Here is a 24,159-nt window from a genome sequence, read left to right on the forward strand (position 1 = left end):
TTTGTTTTAAGGCCTTTTAGTAAGTGACATGGTGACTTAATTATAACAGATTTTATGACGGGTTCCCGGATTGACACCGATATAGAATTTGATCTATACATACAGTAATGAACACTGCAATCTTGCCAATCACATAGTATGTTGGAGATATCTGGAACAATGTAAAGGCTCCCAAACATAACAATCTCTGCTCTTAAATAGCAAAATCTACACTTTTACATGTACTTTGGGCAGGGAGTGGAGAGGAGTGCAGTCCTTTCCGATTGGTGGGAAAGCGTTCATACCAGTAGTCTGAGATTGACAGGTCTAGGCTGATTAATGAGGAGTGTCATTACAGTCGAATGGTTTTCCTTTCTGATAAGAACTTCTCGCAAAACGGCGACCCATTTACCAGAATGACAAAGCTGGGAGTTCCTGCTTTTACAAAACACCTGTCAAAGAAAGCAGGAATGATCAGCCATGAGAAAGCAATTAGCAAGTCACAGTACACAAGTGAGTTCAAACAAGTGAGAAAAAAATACATTCCGTACCTTTTATGCTGAAGGATTTTAATGAGAGGCGTCTCTGGATTGACTTGATATAAGGACTCTTTTTCGTGGTCTTCAAAGAACAGCTAAGGAGTCAGAATGGCAAAATAGTCAGAACCAACTAAGGAAAACAATTTCAGAGAGGATATAACCCCAAAACTGTTCAATGAAACCAATAAAGCAAAGTAAAAACTACTGACCTGGAGGTTTTGGGGAGAGTACTTCCGGTTAGTGTCCCAAGGTGGGAGTTCCTCTCCAAACATGAGAGTCAGGTGATCAAGAAAGCTAAAAAAGCCAATGTTTTGTTTAAGCAATAAGGCACGAGGGGGAGTGGTATATGCCCAATATACCACAGCTAAGGGCTGTTCTTAGGCAAGATTCATCACAGAGTGCCTGGACACAGTTCTTAGTCGTGGTATTTTGGCCATACACCAAAAACACCTGAGGAGCCTTATTGCTATTATAAAAGTGGTTACCAATGTAATTAGAGCAGTAAAAATGTATGTTTTAACATTCCCGTGGTATACGGTCTGATATACCACGGCTGTCAGCCAAACCACGGCTGTCAGCCAATCAGCATTCAGGGCTCGAACCACCCAGTTTATAAAATCTGTATTATTTTGAGTGTTATTGGTCATCAGCAATGTAATGATGGTTCTACTTTAGACATCTTGTAGAGTATTGGGTTGGATGATTTCTCAGATCTACAAACCAAACTGTCATTTTATGTAGACCCTTCCAACCCCACATTCTGTTGAGAGAGAGAGGAGAGATAATCATACCTGGAGGATTCGCTGAAGGCTGAGATGAAGTCTGTTTGTTGGTGTTCGGGGTAGAGGAAGAGGACTGGCCAATGCATGACACCCTGTTCATCCAGGAACACCTTGGCCCCTGTGGCCTCCACAGAACACAGACCGTCCAGGTCCAGGCCTGCCATGGCTCTAGAGGGGCCTCTATTATCATCGTCACTGTCAGAGCTGCGCTTAGGACGCTGCTTAGGCTTCAGTAACTTGATGCCACGCCCCTGTAAAGCATGTGTGTCATAAAAACTATGTATTGCCATGCAGCAGTTCCTTTGTCAACCCTCCTTATGAAGGAATCATGTGGTCGGATGCGCGTCTTGTGTGACTATGATCTTGCTCACCTTTATAGCAGCCAGCAGAGCCTCTCTCTCACTGAGCTCCTTCTTTTCTTTAACCTTTGCCTTCCTGGCATCTCTCTCTGCTGCTCTCTAAACCACAAATACAACCATTTCAGCATAGGATCATCTAAAATATGGACTGGACTACACAACAGAAAGGAGTCAAGGCCATATTAAGGCCTGTAATATACCTTGTGTTTATCTGCTGTAGCTCTCAGCTCCAGTAGCTTCTTGTCTGTGGGCTGCAGCTTGAGCCCCTCCTCACACCACAGCAGGGCATCTGTATATTTTTTCAGCTCCATACAACACGAGGCACCTGCACAGACAGTCATACAGCAGGAGAATGAGAGAGAAGAGTCATGCATACAGCATTTGTCTCATAGCAAATGTTCAGTGTCTAGATGTGTCTTCCAGTAGAATAGTCAAATGTGATGTTTATTCTATGGACAAACCTCTAATTAATGCTTTGAGGTGGTCTGGTTTAAACTTCTTTGCAGCGACAGAATCATTCAGTGCAGAGCGCATGTTACCTGCAAGGCAAGAAGAGAGAGTGGCTGCAACAAACATCCCAGACCAATATGAGATCTACAGATGGGTAGGTTCTAAGAACAGGTCTGTACCCAGGTGGAAGTGTGCTGCCGCTCGGTTAGTGAGCAGGATGGCATTGACATTAGAGTCACTGCAGTTCTTCTTCAGTCCAGCTGTGTAGGACACTATAGCTTTCTTGTAGTTCTTCTCTTTGAAGTAGTCGTTCCCCTCATCTTTCAGGCTCTCTGCTTGCTCTGAGTAGAAATAAGGAAATAACCATTGACTCTGGGTTTGGTTGGGACAGCCAAAAAAAAAAAAAAAAAGTACAGCAATGGCTACCATACCCTCTAGTGGTCTGTCATCGTCGTGGATGATGGACTGAATAGCAGCCAGCTCCGGGTGTTTCATGGGGTCAATCTCATCAGGCGCTGTCTTCATGAACATAGGCACCTTATCAAACTCCTGCAGGACAGTGCAATGAATGAGAGAGGTAGTAAAGCCTGTGGCCTCTGGAAACCATGGGGACAGTTCTGGGCATAGCTGTGTGCACGACTCTTCGCCAGTAACTACCATAACTTCCTAGCTAGCCAATCAATGAGACTGGCAGTATGACACAATGTAAAGAAAACTGTTTTATATCAAAATGATTTAGCCATTTAAACAAATCTAACAGTATTCTAGCTAGCTAGCTAATATTTGTCGTTAGCGCCCATCTTTAGATGGCTAGATATGATTGGTTAGCTAGCCAACGTTAGCTAGCCATCACTCCAATGAGAGTAAGGACTGAAAACTGTCAGTGCTATATCAGTCGTGTTTGGAGAGATGTAGCTAGTTACATGTCTTTACTACCTGTTCCCAGTTCTTCTCGGAAAAGGCGTTGCTATATTTCTCTTTCTTGAATTTCTCCATAAAGTCGTCCATGCCATCGTCGCTATCATCGCCCTGTTGTGATAGTGAAGCCATATTCACTTCAAATAAGGTGGATGTATATGAAGATTAAACTAGTTGCTGAATTACGGTTTCTTAGTATTAACTACTGAAGCGACACGTACGAAAATAAATAATGTCTACATAAAGTATGTAGAACAAAATCATACAAGTTGTTTACACGTGAACGTTGCGGTGCAATATCAAAACGCTTCCGTAGGGGTAACAGAGCTTTGATTCAAGAAGTTCCGCTGCAATGTGTGTCTATGACTCGTCTTTCTGCATCTGACCGAGTCCGGATGAAAAAATATTTTTAATGACAAACATCACAAATGACCAATGAACCAACGTAATTTGAGAATAATTATTGATCCTCTTCCACCGGCCCAATATTGGACTAAAGGAGCCTAATACTTCTTAGTCCAAGGATTTAAAATGTTCTATTTAAAGGGTGAATTGGCTCTGGAAGCCTAAACAGCCAAATACTCCATCTAAAATGTGAATCGATTCTCAATTGCGGTACGGTTCTAGAAACCTAAATCCCTCTACTTTCATATCGCATCAAAAATCATTTAACAAATGCAAAATACACACTTACTGTCTTAACCGGTTTTAAAGTTGCAGATGACAGTATTTTTAAGTGACAACACGTTTGTGGCGTCCATCTTCCATTTACACACAGGTGTTCGGAGACTCAAGATAGCTAATTAGCACAGGTAGTCCACTCTGTCTTCCATCTGTTTTCTGCAACATGGAAATATGACCATGCGGGAACCCTAACCCTATAAAAAGGTGTGCATCAATTGAACCTTTATTAATGTATTTATTTTTTCCTTGCTGATATGAAAGCGAAGGTCCGTATGCTTCCAAAACCGTACCGCATGCGATCCGTGTTTAATGTTCAGACCGAGCGTCGCGGCTCATAACAAAACTTCCTCGTACAGAAGACGCCTTCGTCCAATTGACTTACAGTTGAAGTCGGAAGTTTACATAGGTTGGAGTTATTAAATCTAGTTTTTCAACCACTCAACAAATGTCTTGTTAACAAATTATAGTTTTGGCAAGTCGGTTAGGACATCTACTTTGTGCATGACACAAGTCATTTTTCCAACAATTTTTTACTGACAGATTATTTCACTGTATCACAATTCCAGTGGGTGAGAAGTTTACATACAAGTTGACTGTGCCTTTCAACAGCTTGGAAAATTCCAGAAAATTATGTCATGGCTTTAGAGAAGCTTCTGATTGACTCAAATTATGTCAATTAGCCTATTGGAAGTACCTGTGGATGTAGTTCAAGGTCTACCTTCACTCAGTGCCTCTGCTTGACATCATGGGGAAATCAGCCAAGACCTTAGAAAAAAAATTGTAGACCTCCAAAAGTCTGGTTCATCCTTGGGAACAATTTTCAAACGCCTGAATGTACCACGTTCATCTGTGCAAGTATAAACACTATGGGACCACACAGCCGGCATACCTCTCAGGAAGGAGACGCGTTCTGTCTCCTAGAGATGAACGTATTTTGATGTGAAAAAAACAAACACCATCCCAACCGTGAAGCCCGGGGGTGGCAGCATCATGTTGTGGGGGTGCTTTGCTGCAGGAGGGACTGGTGCACTTCACAAAATAGATAGCATCATGAGGTAGGAAAATTATGTGGATATATTGAAGCAACATCTCAAGACATCAGTCAGGAAGTTAACGCTTGGTCGCAAATGGGTCTTCCAAATGGACAATGACCCCAAGCATACTTCCAAAGTTGTGGCAAAATGGCTTAAGGACAACAAAGTCAAGGTTTTGGAGTGGCCATCGCAAAGCTCTGACCTAAATCCTATAGAAAATGTGTCGGCAGAACTGAAAAAGGATCCAACAAACCTGACTCAAGTTACACCAGCTCTGTCAGGAGGAATGGGCCAAAAATTCAACCAACTTATTGTGGGAAGCTTGTGGAAGGCCACCCAAAACATTTGCAAGTTAAACAATTTAAAAAGGCAATGATACCAAATACTAATTGACTGAACTTCTGACCCACTGGGAATGTGATGAAAGAAAAAAGTTGAAATATATCACTCTACTATTATTCTGACATTTCACATTCTTAAAATAAAGTGGTGATCCTAACTGTTCTAAGACAGGGAATTTTCACTAGGATTAAATGTCAGGAATGGTGAAAAACTGAGTTTAAATGTATTTGGCTATGGTATATGTAAACTTCCAATAACTGTATGTGTAATGTAATGGAACTGAGAGTCATGATCAAGGGCTACTTCCACCCTACCCCACACATACATGTCCATAACAGTGTAAAAATAGCTTTCAGTCCAGCTCAGTTTGCATCAGACTTAGATTGGTCTTAGTAGGTATAGGGCTGTTGAGCAGCAGCCTCTTTACCATGTATCATCCCACCCAACCACAAGCATGCCATTTCAGAGGAGCAATAGAGTTCCACAGAGTTCAATAGTTTAGTCCAGTTCCAGGTCAAGATCAGTCCAACTCAGACTGTCTCCACTCGTTTGAGTAGGTCTACCAGTCCATCCCTACTGAGGAACATAGTCTCACCAGTCTGCTGACAGATCACCTCAAACCTGGGTATCTCCTCTGTAGCCTTCTGCCCCAATGCCACCACGTAGGGATATCCAAGCTGACTGGCATCCTTCAGCCTCTTACCAATGGTCATCTGTGTACGGTCATCCAGAACCACCTCACCTCTTAGGCTGGGCAGAGCCTCCCCCAGAGAAAGAGCCACCTCCTCAGCTAAACCAGCCACCTCATCCACCTTACTGCCCCTTTTAGGGGGCAGAACACAGACCTGGTAAGGGGCAAGTAGCCCAGGCCAGCGGATAGCCTCCTCTGTGGACATCACCTCTATGGCGGCAGCAAGGATCCGGGTCACCCCCAGCCCGAAGCAGCCCATTTCAGTGACAGCAGGCTTGTTCTGGGTGTTATTGAAGGTGGCATTGAATATGTGGGAGTATTTGGTGCCAAGGTAGAATGTATGACCCACCTCTATGCCCTTGGACTCCACCAGTGTGCCTGCCTGGCACTGTGGGCAGTCAGTCCGGCCTGGTTCCATGGTCTCCACATTAGCAGAGAAGGAGCAGCTCCCACAGACCAGTAGTCTGTCCTCTCCGATGTCTGCTGGGAGCTGGAACTCGTGGGAGAGTTTACCTCCGATTTTCCCTGTGTCTGCTTGGACCTGAACAATGCGTAGGCCCAGCCGGGAGAAGAGACGGTTGTAAGCCTGACATACAGACTCATACGTGTGGTAGGCAGCCTCTTCATTCACATCAAATGTGTACATGTCCTTCATGTAGAACTCCCGCCCCCGTAGCAGCCCGAACCGAGGCTTTGGCTCGTCACGGAACTTGCGGGTCATCTGCATAGACAAATGAAACATACATCAGTTTAATACCATTATAATATAAACCCAAGTGTACGATAAGAAGAAAGAAGCCCCACTCTGAATAAGCTAATGAATAAGGTTTAATCTGGTGCAATACTGTAGACTTTACCTGGTAAAGCATTAGAGGCAGCTGTCTGTAAGACAGGGTTCCCTGGGAGGCCAGCAGCTCTGTCACTGCCTCCTCATGGGTGGGGCCCAGGCAGTACTCAGCTCCGTGGCGGTCCCTCAGGCGGAACAGCTCTTTTCCCATCAGGTCCCAGCGCTCGCTGCGTCTCCACAGCTCAGCAGAGCACAGGCTGGGCATGTCCAGCTTCTGCCCACCAATCCTCTGCATCTCCTGGTCGATCAGCCTCACCAGCTTCTCCATGGAGCGCACTGTGGCTGGGAGGTAGTAGTAGCAGCCAGGGTTGGAAGGGTGGATGAGACCTGCCTGCTGCATCAGTCTCTGGCTCTTGCAGGTCATCTCCCCCTGAGCACGACTCTCCTGCCCCACATCACGCAGGTTGGAGGGCTGGAAGAGGCGGGACACTAGGGGAAGGTGTGTGCTAGGTCGGGAGATGGAGCCAATGGGGGTTGGCTTTGGGGAATGTCCAGCAGCACAGCTTGAATGGCTCTTACAAGGAGTGGTGAAGGCTCTGGGCAGGTGGGGTAAGATTCTCTGCTGAAGGTGATGCATTAGGACTTCCATTGTAGTAGACTGGTGTCAATATCCTAGAAATCTGAGAAAAATCAAGGACTTGTTTTATATATACTGAACAAAAATATAAAACGCAACTTGTAAAGTGTTGGTTCCATGTTTCATGAGCTGAAATAAAAGATCCCAGAAATGTTCCATATGCACAGAAAGCTTATTTCTCCAATATTGTGCACAAATTTGTTTACATCCCTGTTAGTGAGAATTTCTCTTTTGCCAAGATAATCCATCCACCTGACAGGTGTGGCATATCAAGAACCTGATTAAACAGCATTATCATTACACCACACCTTGTACTAGAGACAATAAAAGGCCACAAATGTGTAGTTTTGTTACACAACAGAATGCCACAGATGTGTCAAGTTGAGGGAGCATGCAATTGGCATGCTAACTGCAGGAATGTCCACCAAAGTTGTTGCCAGATAATCTAATGTTCATTTCTCTACCATAGACACCTCCAACATCATAGAGAATTTGGCAGTACGACCAACCAGTCACACAACCGCAGGCCACATGCAACCACGCCAGTCCAGGAAGTCCACATCTAGCTTCGTCACATGCGGGACCAGCTACCCGAACAGCTGATGAAACTGATGCGTATTCATGTCTGTAATAAAGCCCCTTTTGTGGGGAAAAAAATAATTGTTTGGCTGGGACTGGCTCCCCAGTGGGTGAGCCCAGGCCCACTCATGGCTGCTCCCCTGTCCAGTCATGTGAAATCCATGGATTAGGGTCTAATTAATTCATGTCAATTGACTGATTTCCATATATGAACTGTAACTCAAAATCGTTGCGGTTATATTTTTGTATGGTATAAAAATAGATTGAGGATATAACCCCAAGGTCAGCAAGAAAGGTTTTAAAGCTAGCTAGGTAAACAAACATTGACACTTTTATTTTGTTATGCAATGCAATAAACCACAAAACGATTACATTATCCAAATGTCAACTATTTGTAACCATTGAAAGTACCAGGTTGCTAGCTAGATGCATTCAACCTTTCAGATGTGGCTAGCCAGGCAGGTATAACTAGCTAGGCAGATGTTAGCCTAGTTAGCAAACAAGTTAGGTAGCTAGTTTGCTCTGAAATGCAATTCGGAAGCAAGCACGAGAGCAACTCACCTTGTGTATGAAACCGAACGAGAGTAATGATGAGCTGGTACTTGATTCATGCGAAGTTTATTAGCTAAAGAACGTTAGCTAAGCTAGCTAGCCGTGCGTACTCTTCTTCGACAGGGATGTCGTCCCCCATGGAGAACTATAACCTGTGTACTGCCACCTACCGTGCTGGAGTAGCTAGCTAAAACGTCTTCATAAAAAAATTATAATCCAAAATGATATTTTCAAAACGGATGCATTTATGTTATGGACAAGCACTGTCCAGAAAAGCAGACAACAGAGTCCCCAAAACGTGGATATATACACTAACTGGGATCGTTCGTACATTTTCCTGACCAATCATAATCTTATCCGTTTTATGGGAGGAGTATGTTGCTATAGTAATAGGAAACAAGAAACTGTGAAGCGTGAAGTTAGTTAGCTAGCTTTCTTGCTGCCTCGAATATATAACGAAGTCAAAAACCGATTAGTAAACACCACTATTGCCTTTGTACTAACGACGACATAAGAACACCAAAAATGTCCACCACCAGAGCAAAACCGAAGAAACCCACTCTGAAAGTTACACCGTAAGTTGCTAGCTAGCTAGTTACCCTAAAAGCTAACTAGTAAGCTAACATGCTAATGGCAATGGCAGGTGATGCTTGCTAGCTACTGTATGTAGACTGTTATCAGCACTTTTACTCCTAGGCTATGCTCTCCAAGGCATTTAACACCCTGTCATTTCACCATATCCTTTGCCCTATTAAATCACATGTTACTGTGTAATAAATCAGTGTGATCTCATTTCTTTATTCATTTTTTTAACAATTTAAGCTAGAAGATGGGGTCTAACTTGATGTTAGATGCTTTTACTGTCTTTCAGATCTTCCCGGGTAATGAATGTCTCAACATCAGGCGTACTCCGGGTCAACCACAGCTCAACATATGCTCAGAGTATTAATGCCTCAGTGAGCCGGAAAAGTTTCAGTTTGGCTGCTGACAGTAAAATCTTGGATAAAAGCTCTGTTCAAACACCAAAACACACAGTTCAGGTACAGCCCTTTATTGACACGTCTTCTTTGATACATTGCAGGCTAGCTTCCTCCTGTACTCCCTGTTCACCCATGACTGCATTGCTGTGCATGTCTCCAACTCAATTGTCAAGTTTGCTGATGACACAACCTGATAGGCCTGATTACCAACAATGATGAGATCGCCTACAGGAAGGAGGTGAGAGCCCTGGATTGGTGCCAGCAAAATAACCTCTCCCTCAATGTCAATAAAACTAAGGAGCTGATCGTGGTGCCGCAGTGGAGGTCAGAAGTTCCTCGGCGTGCACATCACTGACAACCTGACATGGTCCCTTCGCACAGAAGGCGTGGTGAAGTAGGTGCAACAGTGCCTCAGGAGGCTGAATAAATTTGGCTTGGCCCCTAAAACCCTCACTAACTTCTATAGATGCACCATTGACAGCATTTGGTCAGGCTGTATCACCGCCTGGTATGGCAATTGCACCGTCCAGTATGGCAATTGCACCGTCCACAACCACAGGGCTCTCCAGAGGTTGGTGCGGTCAGCCCAATGCATCACCAGGGGCACTGCCTGCCCTCCAGGACATTTATTGGAATTTTTATAACCTTTATTTAACTAGGCAAGTCAGTTAAGAACAAATTCCAGCCAAACACTAACCTGGACGACGCTGGGCCAATTGTGCGCCGCCCAATGGGACTCCGAATCACGTCCGTTTGTGATATAGGCTGGAATCGAACCAGGGTCTGTAGTGACGCCTCTGGCACTGAGATGCAGTGCCTTAGACCGCTCTGCCACTCAGGAGCCCCACATCTACAGAACCCGGTGTCACAGGAAGGCCAAGAAGATCATCAAGGACCTCAGCCTCCCGAGCCACGGCCTGTTCACCCCGCTACCATCTACAAGCCGGAGACAGTATATGTGCATCATCAAATAAAATTTTATTGGTCACATACACATGGTTAGCAGATGTTAATGCGACTGTAGCGAAATGCTTGTGCTTCTAGTTCCGACAGTGCAGCAATATCTAGTAATCAAGTAATAACAAGAAATCTAACAATTCCCCAACAACTTCCTAATACACACAATCTAATGGGGTGAATGAGAATATGTACATATAAGTATATGGATGAGCGATGGCCGAGCGGCATAGGCAAGGTGCAATAGATGGTATAAAATACAGTATATACATGTGATATGAGTAATGTAAGACATGTAAACATTATTAAAGTGGCATTATTTAAAGTGGCATTGTTTAAAGTGACTAGTGATCCATTTATTAAAGTGTCCAGTGATTGGGTCTCAATGTAGGCAGCAGCCTCTCTGAGTTAGTGATTGCTGTTTAACAGTCTGATGGCCTAGACATTAGAAGCTGTTTTTCAATCTCTCGGTCCCAGCTTTGATGCACCTGTAATGACCTCGCCTTCTGGATGATAGCGGTGTGAACAGGCAATGGCCCGGGTGGATGTTGATGATCTTTTTGGGCTTCCTGTAACATCGGGTGCTATAGGTGTCATGGAGGGCAGGTAGTTTGCCCCCGGTGATTTGTTGTGCAGACCGCACCACCCTCTGGAGAGCCTTGCGGTGGAGGGCGGTGCAGTTGCCGTACCAGGCTGTGATACAGGCCGATAGTATGTTCTCGATTGTGCATCTGTAAAAGTTTGTCAGAGTTTTAGGTGACAAGCCAAATTTCTTCAGCCTCCTGAGGATGAAGAGTCGCTGTCTGTGTGGGTGGACTGTCTGTGTGGGTGGACCATTTCAGTTTGTCTGTGATGTGTACGCCCAGGAACTTAAAATTTCCACCTTCACCACTGCTGTCCCGTCGATGTGGATAGGGGGGTACTTCCTCTGTTGTTTCCTGAAGTCCACGATCATCTCCTTTGTTTTGTTGACATTGAGTGAGAGGTTGTTTTCCTGACGCCACACTCCAAGAGCCCTCACCTCCCTGTAGGCTGTCTCGTCGTTGTTGGTGATCAAGCCCACTACTGTTGTGTCGTCTGCAAACTTGATGATTGAGTTGGAGGCGTGCATGGCCACGCAGTCGTGGGTGAACAGGGAGTACAGGAAAGGGCTGAGCACACACCCTTGTGGGGCCCCAGTGTTGAGGGTCAGCGAAGTGGAGATGTTGTTTCCTACCTTCACCACCTGGGGGCGGTCCATCAGAAAGTCCAGGACCCAGTTGCACAGGGCGGGGTTGAGACCCAGGGCCTCCAGCTTGATGATGAGCTTGGAGGGTACTATGGTGTTGAATGCTGAGCTGTAGTCAATGAACAGCAGTCTTACATAGGTATTATTTTTGTCCAGATGGGATAAGGCAGTGTGCAGTGTGATGGCAATTGCGTCATCTGTGAACCTGTTGGGGCAGACTAGACTAGTCTCTCAAAGCCATTTATGATAATAAAAGTGAGTGCTAAATGACTGTCCCTGTACCGGTAGTCATTTAGTTCCGTTATCTTTGCCTTCTTGGGTACAGGAACAATGGTAGGTAGCCATCTTGAAGCATGTGGGAACAACAGACTAGGGATGCATCTGGGCCAGCAGCCTTGCGAGGGTTAACATGTTTAAATGTTTTACTCACGTCAGCCTTGGAGAAGGAGAGGGGGGGGTTTGCAGTCTTTGTTAGCGAGCAGCGACGGTGGCACTGTATTATCCTCAAAGCAGGCAAAGAAGGTTTTTAGTTTGTCTGGAAGCGTGGCGTAGGTGTCCGTGACGTGGCTGCTTTTGTTTTTGTAGTCCGTGATTTCCTGTAGACCCTGCCACATACGTCTCGTGTCTGAGCCATTGAATTGCGACTCCACCTTGTCCCTCTACCGGCATTTCGCTTGTTTGATTGCCTTGCGGAGGGAATAACTACGCTGTTTATATTCAGCAATATTTCCAGACTTCTTTCCATGGTTAAATGCGGTGGTTCGCACTTTCAGTTTTGTGCGAATGCCGCCATCCGTCCACGGTTTCTGGTTAGGGTGGGTTTTAATAGTCACAGTAGGTACAACATCTCCAATGCACTTCTTTATAAACACACTCACCGAGTCAGCGTATAGGTCAATGTTGTTCTCTGAGGCTGACCGGGAACATGTTCCAGTCCGCGTGATCAAAGCAATCTTGAAGCGTGGCTTCCGATTGGTCAGACCAGCGATGAATTGTTCTCGTCACAGGTACATCCGGTTTTATTTTCTGCCTATAAGACGGTCGGATTTGCCAAAGGGAGAGCGGGGGAGGGCTTTGTATGCATCGCGGGAGTTAGAGTAGCAGTTGTCGGGAGTATTAGCCCTGTGTGTCGTGCAATCAATATGCTGATAGAATTTAGGTAGCCTTGTTCTCAAATCATAGCTGGGACCGAGAGACTGCTAAACAGCTTCTATCTTTGAACCTTAGAGCCCTGAACCTTAGACACTGTTCTAGCCAGCTACCACCCGGTTCTCTCCCTGCACCTTAGAGACTACTGCACTGTACATAGAGTCATTGAACACTGGTCACTTTATGTTTACATACTGTTTCACCCATTTTCTTCTGGATTATGTGTGTATATATATTTTGTATTGCTAGGTATTACTGCACTGTTGGAGCTAGTCTAAACACAAGCGTTTCACTGCACCTACAAATCTGTGTACGCGACCAATACATTTTGATTTGATTTGACATTGCAATAACAATTACTGTGCGTCAGTTAAAAAGTTACATCCCTCCCACAGGTCTTTGATGAAAATGGCAAGGACGTCACCCCACAGCCTCTCTACCAGCCGGACCCTGCAGCAGTGATGTCGAAACACAGTAAGATCTTTGCCAGTGACACCTCTGGTGGCACCATGTCAGACTTCTACTCTACGGCATACCAGACAACAACCAACGCTAGCTTCGCTGGGCCTTTTACCAGGTAACACACTCTCAGAATAATCACTTTTTAAAAGCAACATTATTTAGAAGACAATGTGCATAACTTTATGGTCATTGAACTATGTACTGCTTTGAGTACCCTAATCTCTCACTCTAGTTCTCTTGTAAACATTTTTAAGTAATATGACTGGTGATTATGACAGAGTAGTGCTGCCTGTCGTATGTCAGGTCAGTGTTTGGAAGCAGCACAGTGTCCAGAGGGAGCCAGTCCACGATGGAGTCGATGAATGAAGAGATTGAGGACCCATCCTCCAAAAGGGACATCTCCATCAGTCTCTCAGGTTGACAATCATTTCACTCTCCTTTCATTTACTGATGATGTTACAGGAGTATGCTGCTGCCATGGCAGCTATATCACTATGATGACAAAACATTCATTGTGTATTCTGACAGCAGTTGTATTGCAACTTGATTGCAAGTATATGTAATCTGAGAATACCGGGATGCAAAGTTACCCCAAAATGTACCATTTTTATAACCTGGATGCTTTTATTTATGTTGTTGATGTATATTTATGTCCTGTCAGATGTCCAGGTGAGGAGGGAAGAGGTGAAAGAGTTGATAAAGGAGGAGATGTTGGACGACGTGGTGGATCGGTACCTCATCGAGTCAGAGACCCTCTGGCTACTGCACATGCCAGCCGTCTCTGTGTCTGTGGACTCTGAGGAAGCTGAATCTGTCAAGTAAGCGATCATCTTTTCCAGATTCAGAATGAAATAGGTCATATGTAGATCCAAATGATGTAGATTCCAGGCTCAAGCCTCAGTACCTTGCTAGCTATGTAGTTTGTATAAATTTGAATGCAACTTGTGTTCTGTCAATCACCCTCTGTCGGAAGAGAGAGAAACAATCTGTACATGGAGCTGTGTAAGAACAGAATGGGGAATGATAAGTACGTGGAGCGTTCCATGCAAACGTTCAACGGAGCGCCCAAGACCAAGGAGGTCCAGAGTGAGGCCATCACCATGGTGGATGCAGGTTAGGATGCACTTCATCCTTGCTAAGATATATGAGAGCACTCTTGTCTGTTGTTCTTATCTCACCTCTCACACAATGGCTATCACCCAAGCACAGCTTCTTCAGTCAGTCTTTTGTTAGTTTAGCACCCCCCCACTGTGCACTGATGTGAATTCAACTTCAATTCCATGTTGGTTCAACGTAATTTCATTGAAATTACATGGAAACAACATTGATTCAACCAGTGGGCCTTTGGCCTCTATGCCTGTTGTTACAAATAGCAATGGTCTCCTTTGCCCTCTTTATAGCCACCACAGCCACCACCTGGGATATGTATGACTCATTCCGCAGCGCAGGGCTGGGGGAGGCTGCCTTGTCTCCAGACACAGACAAGGCCAGCGTCCCTGAGATTGTCTCCAATCACAGACTGGACCCCACCAGAGCCCCCGAGAGAACCATGTCTGTCATCAGCACCACTAGCATAGGTACAGTAACACTGTCATTAATAGAATCAAACCATATTAGAGGACAAAGGTTATGGTTATGATCCTGCAGCAGTTGTAGAATTTCTTATTTATTTACAGTTTATTTCATGATGATGTGTGATATTAACGGCCGTCTTTCTTTTCCAGCGAGTGCCTCTAGCTCGCGGATCGAGATGGAGCCTTTCGTGGTTCCCTCTGAAGATGAACCGGACCCGGAACTGGTTCTGCAGTCAGAGAAGTTCCAGCAGGATCTGTTCGTGATGGAAAGGATCATTCTGGAGAACATCTACCAGCCGAAGCTGGCTGCATACAGACAGCTCCCCACATTGGAAGGTATGGTTGTTACTGATGCATGCGTCTCTACCCACTGGGCACAGACGTCAGTTCAACCTCTATTTTTTATTTACATTTGGTTGAGTTGTCAACTAACGTGAATTCAACGTGAAATCAACACCATGACATTTGAATTTAGGTTAAGTTGAGGACTTTATGCAAATCCAATCAGATTTCCACTTTTATTCAACGTCATTACATATCTATTTTTTTGTATTATATGGAAACAATGTTGATTCAACCAGTTTTTTCCCAGTGGGTAGTGTTTTTTTGGTGACTTTTGCAGGCAAACAGTACACTGTAATCTATGTCCCCATGTGGTTTATTAGCTGCAACGTTTAAACCCTTAGGTCTTCATCAGGTTCGGATCATATGTTTATCAACTTGAATTGATATTTAGTAATGTGACATATTGAATGCCTTATTACTTATAAACAACTATGTTTGTTGGATGTGCCAGATCCTGACAGTGTGCCCAAGGTTGTGCCCACGGTGGTGAGCAGGAGAGAGGAGAGTTCCCTGGATGAGGAGAGCACTCTGACCCCTGCCCTGGAGCGCCTCTGGTCCTTCAGCTGTGAGCTGACTTCAGGACACAACGTCAGCAGTATGGCCTGGAACAAGAGGAACCCAGTATGATTCTATCTTTATTCACTTATTTGTCTTTTGATGTGTGTAATATTTTGTTAACAAATAAACTCTCTCTCTCCCATGTTATTTCCTTTCAAGGACCTTCTTGCAGTGGGGTATGGACAATTTGATTTCAAAGACCAGAAATCAGGCCTGATCTGCTGCTGGTCTCTGAAGAACCCCACGGTAACTGACACTTCTCGCCTTTCTGTTTTCTTCTGTATTTCAGTTCATACCATTAGTTTCTGAAATTGTGCTGTACATGTAGCCTGGTCCCAGATCTACAGTGCCTTGCGAAAGTATTCGGCCCCCTTGAACTTTGCGACCTTTTGCCACATTTCAGGCTTCAAACATAAAGATATAAAACTGTATTTTTTTGTGAAGAATCAACAACAAGTGGGACACAATCATGAAGTGGAACGACATTTATTGGATATTTCAAACTTTTTTAACAAATCAAAAACTGAAAAATTGGGCGTGCAAAATGATTCAGCCCCCTTAAGTTAATACTTTGTAGCGCCACCTTTTGCTGCGATTACAGCTGTAAGTCGCTTGGGGTATGTCTCTATCAGTTTTGCACATCGAGAGACTGACATTTTTTCCCATTCCTCCTTGCAAAACAGCTCGAGCTCAGTGAGTTTGGATGGAGAGCATTTGTGAACAGCAGTTTTCAGTTCTTTCCACAGATTCTCGATTGGATTCAGGTCTGGACTTTGACTTGGCCATTCTAACACCTGGATATGTTTATTTTGAACCATTCCATTGTAGATTTTGCTTTATGTTTTGGATCATTGTCTTGTTGGAAGACAAATCTCCGTCCCAGTCTCAGGTCTTTTGCAGACTCCATCAGGTTTTCTTCCAGAATGGTCCTGTATTTGGCTCCATCCATCTTCCCATCAATTTTAACCATCTTCCCTGTCCCTGCTGAAGAAAAGCAGGCCCAAACCATGATGCTGCCACCACCATGTTTGACAGTGGGGATGGTGTGTTCAGGGTGATGAGCTGTGTTGCTTTTACGCCAAACATAACGTCTTGCATTGTTGCCAAAAAGTTCAATTTTTGTTTCATCTGACCAGAGCACCTTCTTCCACATGTTTGGTGTGTCCCCAGGTGGCTTGTGGCAAACTTTAAACTACACTTTTTATGGATATCTTTAAGAAATGGCTTTCTTCTTGCCACTCTTCCATAAAGGCCAGATTTGTGCAATATACGACTGATTGTTGTCCTATGGACAGAGTCTCCCACCTCAGCTGTAGATCTCTGCGGTTCATCCAGAGTGATCATGGGCCTCTTGGCTGCATCTCTGATCAGTCTTCTCCTTGTATGAGCTGAAAGTTTAGAGGGACGGACAGTTCTTGGTAGATTTGCAGTGGTCTGATACTCCTTCCATTTCAATATTATCGCTTGCACAGTGCTCCTTGGGATGTTTAAAGCTTGGGAAATCTTTTGTATCCAAATCCGGCTTTAAACTTCTTCACAACAGTATCTCGGACCTGCCTGGTGTGTTCCTTGTTCTTCATGATGCTCTCTGCGCTTTTAACGGACCTCTGAGACTATCACAGTGCAGGTGCATTTATACGGAGACTTGATTACACACAGGTGGATTGTATTTATCATCATTAGTCATTTAGGTCAACATTGGATCATTCAGAGATCCTCACTGAACTTCTGGAGAGTTTGCTGCACTGAAAGTAAAGGGGCTGAATAATTTTGCACGCCCAATTTTTCAGTTTTTGATTTGTTAAAAAAGTTTGAAATATCCAATAAATGTCGTTCCACTTCATGATTGTGTCCCACTTGTTGTTGATTCTTCACAAAAAAATACAGTTTTATATCTTTATGTTTGAAGCCTGAAATGTGGCAAAAGGTCGCAAAGTTCAAGGGGGCCGAATACTTTCGCAATGCACTGTATGTGCGCTGTATACTCCTATGGACTTTTATCATGCCAAACATTTGGCAAGGCAGCACAAACAGATCTGAAACCAGGCTACTGTACCAGTGCCAGGTTAGAGAATAGTTCTCTAGTGACTAAGCTAGTGAGTTTTGTATCTTGTATCTACAGTGGCCTGAGAGGGTCTTTACCTGTGAGAGTGGAGTGACTACTTTGGACTTTTCGGCAAGCAATGCCAGCCAGCTAGCTGTGGGGATGCATGATGGCAGCATAGCCACCTACAATGTCGAGAGCAGAGAGAAGACACCCGTCATTGACAGCAGGTGGGTCTGTGTCTCCTCAGAGAGAAAGAGAGTGAGAGACAACCTAATCTACATGTCTTATTTCTCAGACACCAGGTGGCACTGTATACTGGCAGACAAACAGGCGATGTGACAGGGTTCCCCACCAAGTTTTCTGAGCAAAATAAAATAACTAAAATAAATGTTATAATTTTTGTTCTTGGAGATAAAATTCTGTAATATTACCAGGAAATTAGCTTGCACATGATTTTAATTTAGGAAATCTGCTCACAGGTATTTATACGCATAAATACAGAGGGATATGTGATCGTACGTATCCCAATGTTATCATGATTTTGTCAAATACCATATCTGTTTGGGATTCTTGCGGTCAATTTGCAGTGTACAAATGATTTATAACTATGTTCTGACTCCCCGACCATCTTCTCAAGGAAAAATCGACCCATGGCTGTATGTAATTGGGGACCACTATATGGTTTACAAAGCATAGCCCACAGTCACAAACATTTTTGCTTTACCCATAGGCTTTACCTTTATATAAGTGGAGTAGGTCTATGTTCTGTTTATAATTTAAAATAATAGCAATTGTAATGTATAAATGTTTTTGATAATCACAAAAGATTGAGGTGATGAACAATATTGGAAACATTAATGATGGAAACAAGGATAAGTCTTATTTAAAAAAAAAAAAAATCTTATTTCAAAACTTTTTCATGTTCATTTGGAAATGCACGTATTGCACAGTCGAGCATGTCAAGGACTATGTTTAAAGAATAAAACAACAGGAAACCTACACTGAAAGGGAGATGGTTACCGTGATGCCGAGGAAACAACGGAAGGCCAGCCAGCCAACAAAAACACCATCGTTCCTCAGATACTAGCGCAATATATTTGTGTGAATTCAATAGAGTGACGCATTTACACCAAAAATCTACTGTTTTTACAGAATCTCCTGTACATTTCTCCCCTTTACTCAACATCTGTCTGTTGTTGTTATGACTGACTAGCTGGGCTGTGATGTCACAGACTGTCTACTATTTTTAATCTCCGCTGGACACTGGAATATCTACTGATCTCACACAGACATGTAACAAAGCTGGTAGAAATTACATCTGTGAGAGCTACAGGAAAGCTGCGTAGTGACTGCGTCTAGGAAAACTAGGAGAACCTCAACGTGTGTGTGTGTGTGTGTCTGTGTCTGTGTGTGTGTCTGTAGTGACTGTGCCCACAAGCACACAAGCCCTGTGTGGCAGGTAAGGTGGATCGACCATGAGAGGGGTGCCTCAGGGGAGGACAAGGGAGAGACACTCATCTCTGTGTCTGCAGACGGCAGGATCAGCAAGTGGTTCCTGCGGAAAGGCCTCGACTGCATAGGTCCAGTTTTACCTCAATCTCTGAAAGTTTTGGGAAACCTTTCTAATAGTATGCCCACTCCAAGTATCCCAAATATCCACCCTCTAAAATACTTCATATTTTTGTTGATATTTTTTCAGACAAATCTTGCAGACATTTCCACCCATAACTTTCCAGTCAGCAGACAACTCTTTCAGACATTTCCCCCCATAACCTTCCAGTCAGCAGACAACTCTTGCAGACATTTCCCCCCATAACCTTCCAGTCAGTAGACAACTCTTGCAGACATCCCCCCCATAACCTTCCAGTCAGCTGACAACTCTTGCAGACATCCCACCCATAACCTTCCAGTTAGCTGACAACTCTTGCAGACATCCCCCCCATAACATTCTAGACAGCTGACAACACTTGCAGACATTTCCCCCCATAACCTTCCAGTCAGTAGACAACTCTTGCAGACATCCCCCATAACCTTCCAGTCAGCTGACAACGCTTGCAGACATTTCCACCCATAACCTTCCAGTCAGTAGATAACTCTTGCAGACATTTCCCCCCATAACCTTCCAGCCAGCTGACAACTCTTGCAGACATTTCCACACATCACCTTCCAGTCAGTAGACAACTCTTGCAGACATCCCCCATAACCTTCCAGTCAGCTGACAACTCTTGCAGACATTTCAATTTTCCAACAATTGTTTACAGACAGATTGTTTCACTTATTATTCACTGCATCACAGTTCCAGTGGGTCAGAAGTTTACATACACTAAGTTAACTGTGCCTTTAAACAACTTGGAAAATTCCAGAAAATGATGTCATGGCTTTAGAAGCTTCTGATAGGCTAATTGACATCATTTGAGTCAATTGGAGTTGGACATGTGGATGTATTTAAAGGCCTACCTTCAAGCTCAGTGCCTCTTTGCTTGACATCATGAGAAAATCAAAACAAATCAGCCAAGACATCAGAAAAAAAATTGTAGTCTGGTTCATCCTTGGGATTAATTTCCAAACGCCTGAAGGTACCACGTTCATCTGTACAAACAATAGTACGCAAGTATAAACACCATGGGATCACGCAGCTGTCATACTACTCAGGAAAGAGATGCGTTCTGTCTCCTAGAGGTGAAGGTACTTTGGTGATAAAAGTGCAAATCAATCCCAGAACAACAGCAAAGGACCTTGTGAAGATGCTGGAGGAAACAGTTACAAAAGTAACAGTAAAATGAGTCTTATATCGACATAACCTGAAAGGCTGCTCAGTAAGGAAGAAGCCACTGCTTCAAAACCGCCACAAAGCCAGACTACGGTTTGCAACTGCACATGGGGACAAAGCTTGTACTTTTTGGAGAAATGTCCTCTGGTCTGATGAAACAAAAATAGAACTGTTTGGCCATAATGACCATCGTTGTGTTTGGAGAAAAAAGGGGGAGGCTTGCAAGCCAAAGAACACCATCCCAACCGTGAAGCACGGCGGTGGCAGCATCATATTGTGGGGGTGCCTAGCTGCAGGAGGGACTGGTGCACTTCACAAAATCGATGTCATTACGAGGAAGGAAAATTATGTGGATATATTGAAGCAACATCTCAAGACATCAGTCAGGAAGTTAAAGCTAAGTCGCAAATGAGTCTTCCAAGTGGACAATGACAAGCATACTTCCAAAGTTGTGGCAAAATGGCTTAAGGACAACAAAGTCAAGGTATTGGAGTGGCTATCACAAAGCCCTGACCTGAATCCTATAGAAAATGTGTCGGCAGAACTGAAAAAGGATCCAACAAACCTGACTCAAGTTACACCAGCTCTGTCAGGAGGAATGGGCCAAAATTCACCCAACTTATTGTGGGAAGCTTGTGGAAGGCTACCCGAAACGTTTGACCCAAGTTAAACAATTAAAATTCAATGCTACCAAATACTAATTGAGTGTACGTAAACTTCTGACCCACTGGGAATGTGATGAAAGAAATTAAAGCTGAAAGAAATATATCTCTACTATTATTCTGACATTTCACATTCTTAAATAAAGTGGTGATCCTAACTGACCTAAGACAGGGTATTTTTACTATGATTAAATGTTAGGAATTGTGAAAAACTGAGTTTAAATGTATTTGGCTAAGGTATATGTAAACTTCTGACTTCAACTGTATGTGCTCTAACCCATACCTCCACAGACCTGATGAAGCTGAAGAGGACGAGGAATGAGAAAGCCAAGAAGCAGGTTGGAGACAAAGAGAAGAAGAGCGAGGCACTCATATCACGGCAGGCACCAGGGCTCTGTTTTGACTTCCATCCCACGGTGAGCGACCAGAGTTAAGTTTCCATAAAGGATAGTTACACATGCGTTGTTTTAGTTACTTATTCCTGTGTTTTTAGGACTCCAACATCTACCTTGCTGGTACAGAGGAGGGCCACATCCACAAGTGTTCCTGTTCCTATAACGAACAGTTCCTGGAGACCTACATAGCACACAAAGTATGAACAGATCCTTCAGGCCGTACAGATGCTCTCTGCTGGACTGAATAATACAATGCCATTCATTCATTCCCTAACCCTAGCTTCAAGGCTGCATCCCTGTTCAACTCTAACACTAGCCTCTACCACCACCCTAACCCTAGATTTAGATTCATGTCCAAATCCCTGTTCAACCTTAACCCTAGCTTCATGTCCACATCCAGGTTCAACCCTAACCCTAGCCTCAATTCTGACCCTAACCCTAGATTTAGATTCATGTCCAAATCCCTGTTCAACCTTAACCCTAGCTTCATGTCCACATCCAGGTTCAACCCTAACCCTAGCCTCAATTCTGACCCTAACCCTAGCGTCATGTTCAACCCTAACCCTAACCATAGCTTCATGTCCACATCCAGGTTCAACTCTAGCCTCAATTCTGACCCTAACCCTAGCTCTAACCTCTCTTTGCTCTCAGGGCCCTCTGTACCGGATCACATGGTCTCCGTTCTGCTCAGATGTCTTCCTGAGTTGCTCCTCTGATTGGACGATCCAGCTGTGGCGGCAGGACCTGTTCACTCCCGTGCTGGGCTTCACCTCGACCCAGAGTGCCGTCTATGATGTCATGTGGTCCCCCAAGTGGGCCACCGTGTTTGGGGCCGTCAACGAGGGACGCGTGGAGATCTGGGACCTGGGAGCCAGCATGTGAGTAGTCTCTCTTTGTCTGTCTCTTACCTTTTCTATTACTCTCTCTCTTAATAAATTGATTTCACTGTCTCTTTCTCTCTGTTTCTATATATTGTAGTTTCTTCTCTTAATGCATTTCCAGAAATATGAAGCTACAATAATAAAGCTCAACTCTTTACTCTGAATTTGGCCTGTGAATAAACAATAGACAGCATTTCCACCATGCCCTTGTCCCTCTCCCAAGCCTGGACCCCACCATAGTGAGCCTGGCCAGTCCCGGGGTGAAGCTGACCTCCCTGCTGTTTGCTACTGAGACAGACTGTATCCTAGTGGGGGACAGTGACGGGCAGGTCAGCGTCTACCAGCTCAAGAACCTCACCGTAGGAGAGGGAACACAGGTGAGGCAGGGGTTTCCAACAGGTTGATTTCAAGCTACCAGTAGTACGCAGCCCACCTATGAGTAGCTCGCCAAGCAATTATGAAAGTACATGCATTTTTTTCGTTTAAAAAGCCAAACGTAACACATCTGCCAATTAATTTCCAGCAATATTGCCCTTGTCTGTTTGCCTGCGACTCAAACTGAATTCTTCCGCTGCTCTATCGTTCGCTACATACTTCAGTCTGAGACTGCCATCGTTGAAGTCTTTATGGTGACATCAAAATTAGGGGTGTTGTTCAAAACAAAGTCATCAATGATTGGATCATCTCTAACCAATCAGAGTATCAAAGCAAATGATGAATTTTCAACACCCCTAATTTTACCAGGTATATTTACAGAAAACGCATCTCTTGCATACCAAGGAGCCGGGGATGAGTCACAGTGTAGTCTAGAACAAGCTCTCGTGCTAGAAAGGTTTGGAGACCCCTGGATTAGAGTGTGGTAGCTTTCCGGTTTGAATATAAGCCAACTGCCTTGCGTAGAAAGGGTCTGTTGCATACACTTTCTGATCAGAATGCTTAATCGCTGTTCTTACAGTGACTCGTCTTTTTGCGGTATGCACTGTTCTGTTAGACATACTGGATGTCACATCATAACCACTCAGTGCTTTTCCTTAGATACAAACTGTTCTCTGTGTAAATTCAGTTTGATTATTACAGACCATTTTAAAGACCATTTCAGCCCAGATTAAGGCATAATCCTCAGTCTGTGGGTGGCTGGTTAACTGTTTTTATCTCCCTGAGCAAACAGACATAGGGTAAAATATCTAATCTCTGTCCCCTTAGGTGGCTGCGTTAGAGGACATCATCGGCTCCACCCTGGCCAGTCAGCTGTGAGCGGGACAGACCCAGCCGTGGGTGGGGGGACACACCGGGACTATGTATCCCCTAAAGCCTGCCTCATCCACTATGTCATCATCAGCTGTCTGTCGCCATAATGTTTGGTCCCCAGGGACTGCATCTTTGTCTATTTTTATATTGAGAAAAAGAACATGATCAATTTTTCATTACCATAAATGTCTCGTCTCTGCTTGTCACTCACTGTCTCTCAAAGTTTAGATCAGTATCTAGATCAGTCTGATGTTTCTTTGTCTTGTTTTTATGTTCATCTGGCCCATTGCCCAGTTTCCCCAATTCCAGTCTTGAATAATAGCTGAAATATCTGGAATTGATTTCATCCATTTCAAAGGAGGTTCTCCCTGATTCTACGTAGCTGCTGATCTTGGTGACCCAGTCATAAAGAAATGTGTCTTTGAGCTTGTTTTGATGAAGAGCAATGGAGGATCTCTGACACACAAACAAAACGCATTCCAAGGATACTTTTTGCAGAAAGCTGAAATGCCATGCATCTCTTTTTCATCTTCCCAAACCTGCATCTTTGGCTGTCCTTCCCTCATCGCC

At 44.2% G+C, this 24,159-nt stretch overlaps 3 protein-coding genes across 10 annotated transcripts; 1 reads left to right on the forward strand and 2 right to left on the reverse strand.

The window, feature by feature from the left end:
- ttc4 (tetratricopeptide repeat domain 4) lies at positions 1–3,396 on the reverse strand. The gene is made up of 10 exons (XM_021604598.3): positions 3,046–3,396; positions 2,541–2,658; positions 2,289–2,450; positions 2,121–2,198; positions 1,860–1,984; positions 1,672–1,758; positions 1,310–1,551; positions 728–812; positions 531–613; positions 1–431 (listed from the first exon to the last, which is right to left on the reverse strand). Exons 1-10 carry the CDS (start codon positions 3,157–3,159, stop codon positions 332–334), a joined length of 1,194 nt encoding a protein of 397 aa, XP_021460273.3. The 5' UTR covers positions 3,160–3,396; the 3' UTR covers positions 1–331.
- On the reverse strand, positions 3,383–12,454 carry LOC149983611 (putative proline--tRNA ligase, mitochondrial). 2 transcript variants are annotated; one of them, XM_090236186.1, is made up of 3 exons: positions 11,929–12,454; positions 6,636–7,237; positions 3,383–6,499 (listed from the first exon to the last, which is right to left on the reverse strand). In XM_090236186.1, exons 2-3 carry the CDS (start codon positions 7,212–7,214, stop codon positions 5,618–5,620), a joined length of 1,461 nt encoding a protein of 486 aa, XP_090092312.1. In that variant the 5' UTR covers positions 7,215–7,237; positions 11,929–12,454; the 3' UTR covers positions 3,383–5,617. The 2 variants fall into 2 exon arrangements, with proteins under 2 accessions (XP_090092312.1, XP_090092311.1); XM_090236185.1 differs by lacking the exon at positions 11,929–12,454 and adding an exon at positions 8,343–8,489.
- Positions 8,589–23,775, forward strand: dnai4 (dynein axonemal intermediate chain 4). Of its 7 annotated transcripts, none has more exons than XM_036978604.2 (17): positions 8,589–8,908; positions 9,205–9,373; positions 13,043–13,224; positions 13,413–13,525; positions 13,771–13,927; positions 14,083–14,222; positions 14,510–14,686; positions 14,834–15,019; positions 15,480–15,649; positions 15,746–15,832; positions 17,709–17,860; positions 19,056–19,213; positions 21,357–21,481; positions 21,559–21,657; positions 22,112–22,338; positions 22,529–22,718; positions 23,545–23,775. In XM_036978604.2, the coding sequence occupies exons 1-17, from the start codon at positions 8,859–8,861 to the stop codon at positions 23,593–23,595; spliced, it is 2,433 nt and encodes an 810-aa protein (XP_036834499.2). In that variant the 5' UTR covers positions 8,589–8,858; the 3' UTR covers positions 23,596–23,775. The 7 variants fall into 7 exon arrangements, with proteins under 7 accessions (XP_036834499.2, XP_036834501.2, XP_090092309.1 ...); XM_036978606.2 differs by having other exon boundaries at positions 22,565–22,718; XM_090236183.1 differs by lacking the exons at positions 8,589–8,908; positions 9,205–9,373 and adding an exon at positions 12,533–12,657 and having other exon boundaries at positions 22,565–22,718.
- Positions 23,776–24,159: the final 384 nt, after the last annotated feature.

Source organism: Oncorhynchus mykiss, chromosome 5, assembly GCF_057628025.1.
Source record: "Oncorhynchus mykiss isolate SJ-2025 chromosome 5, ASM5762802v1, whole genome shotgun sequence".
Classification (NCBI taxonomy): Eukaryota; Metazoa; Chordata; class Actinopteri; order Salmoniformes; family Salmonidae; genus Oncorhynchus; species Oncorhynchus mykiss.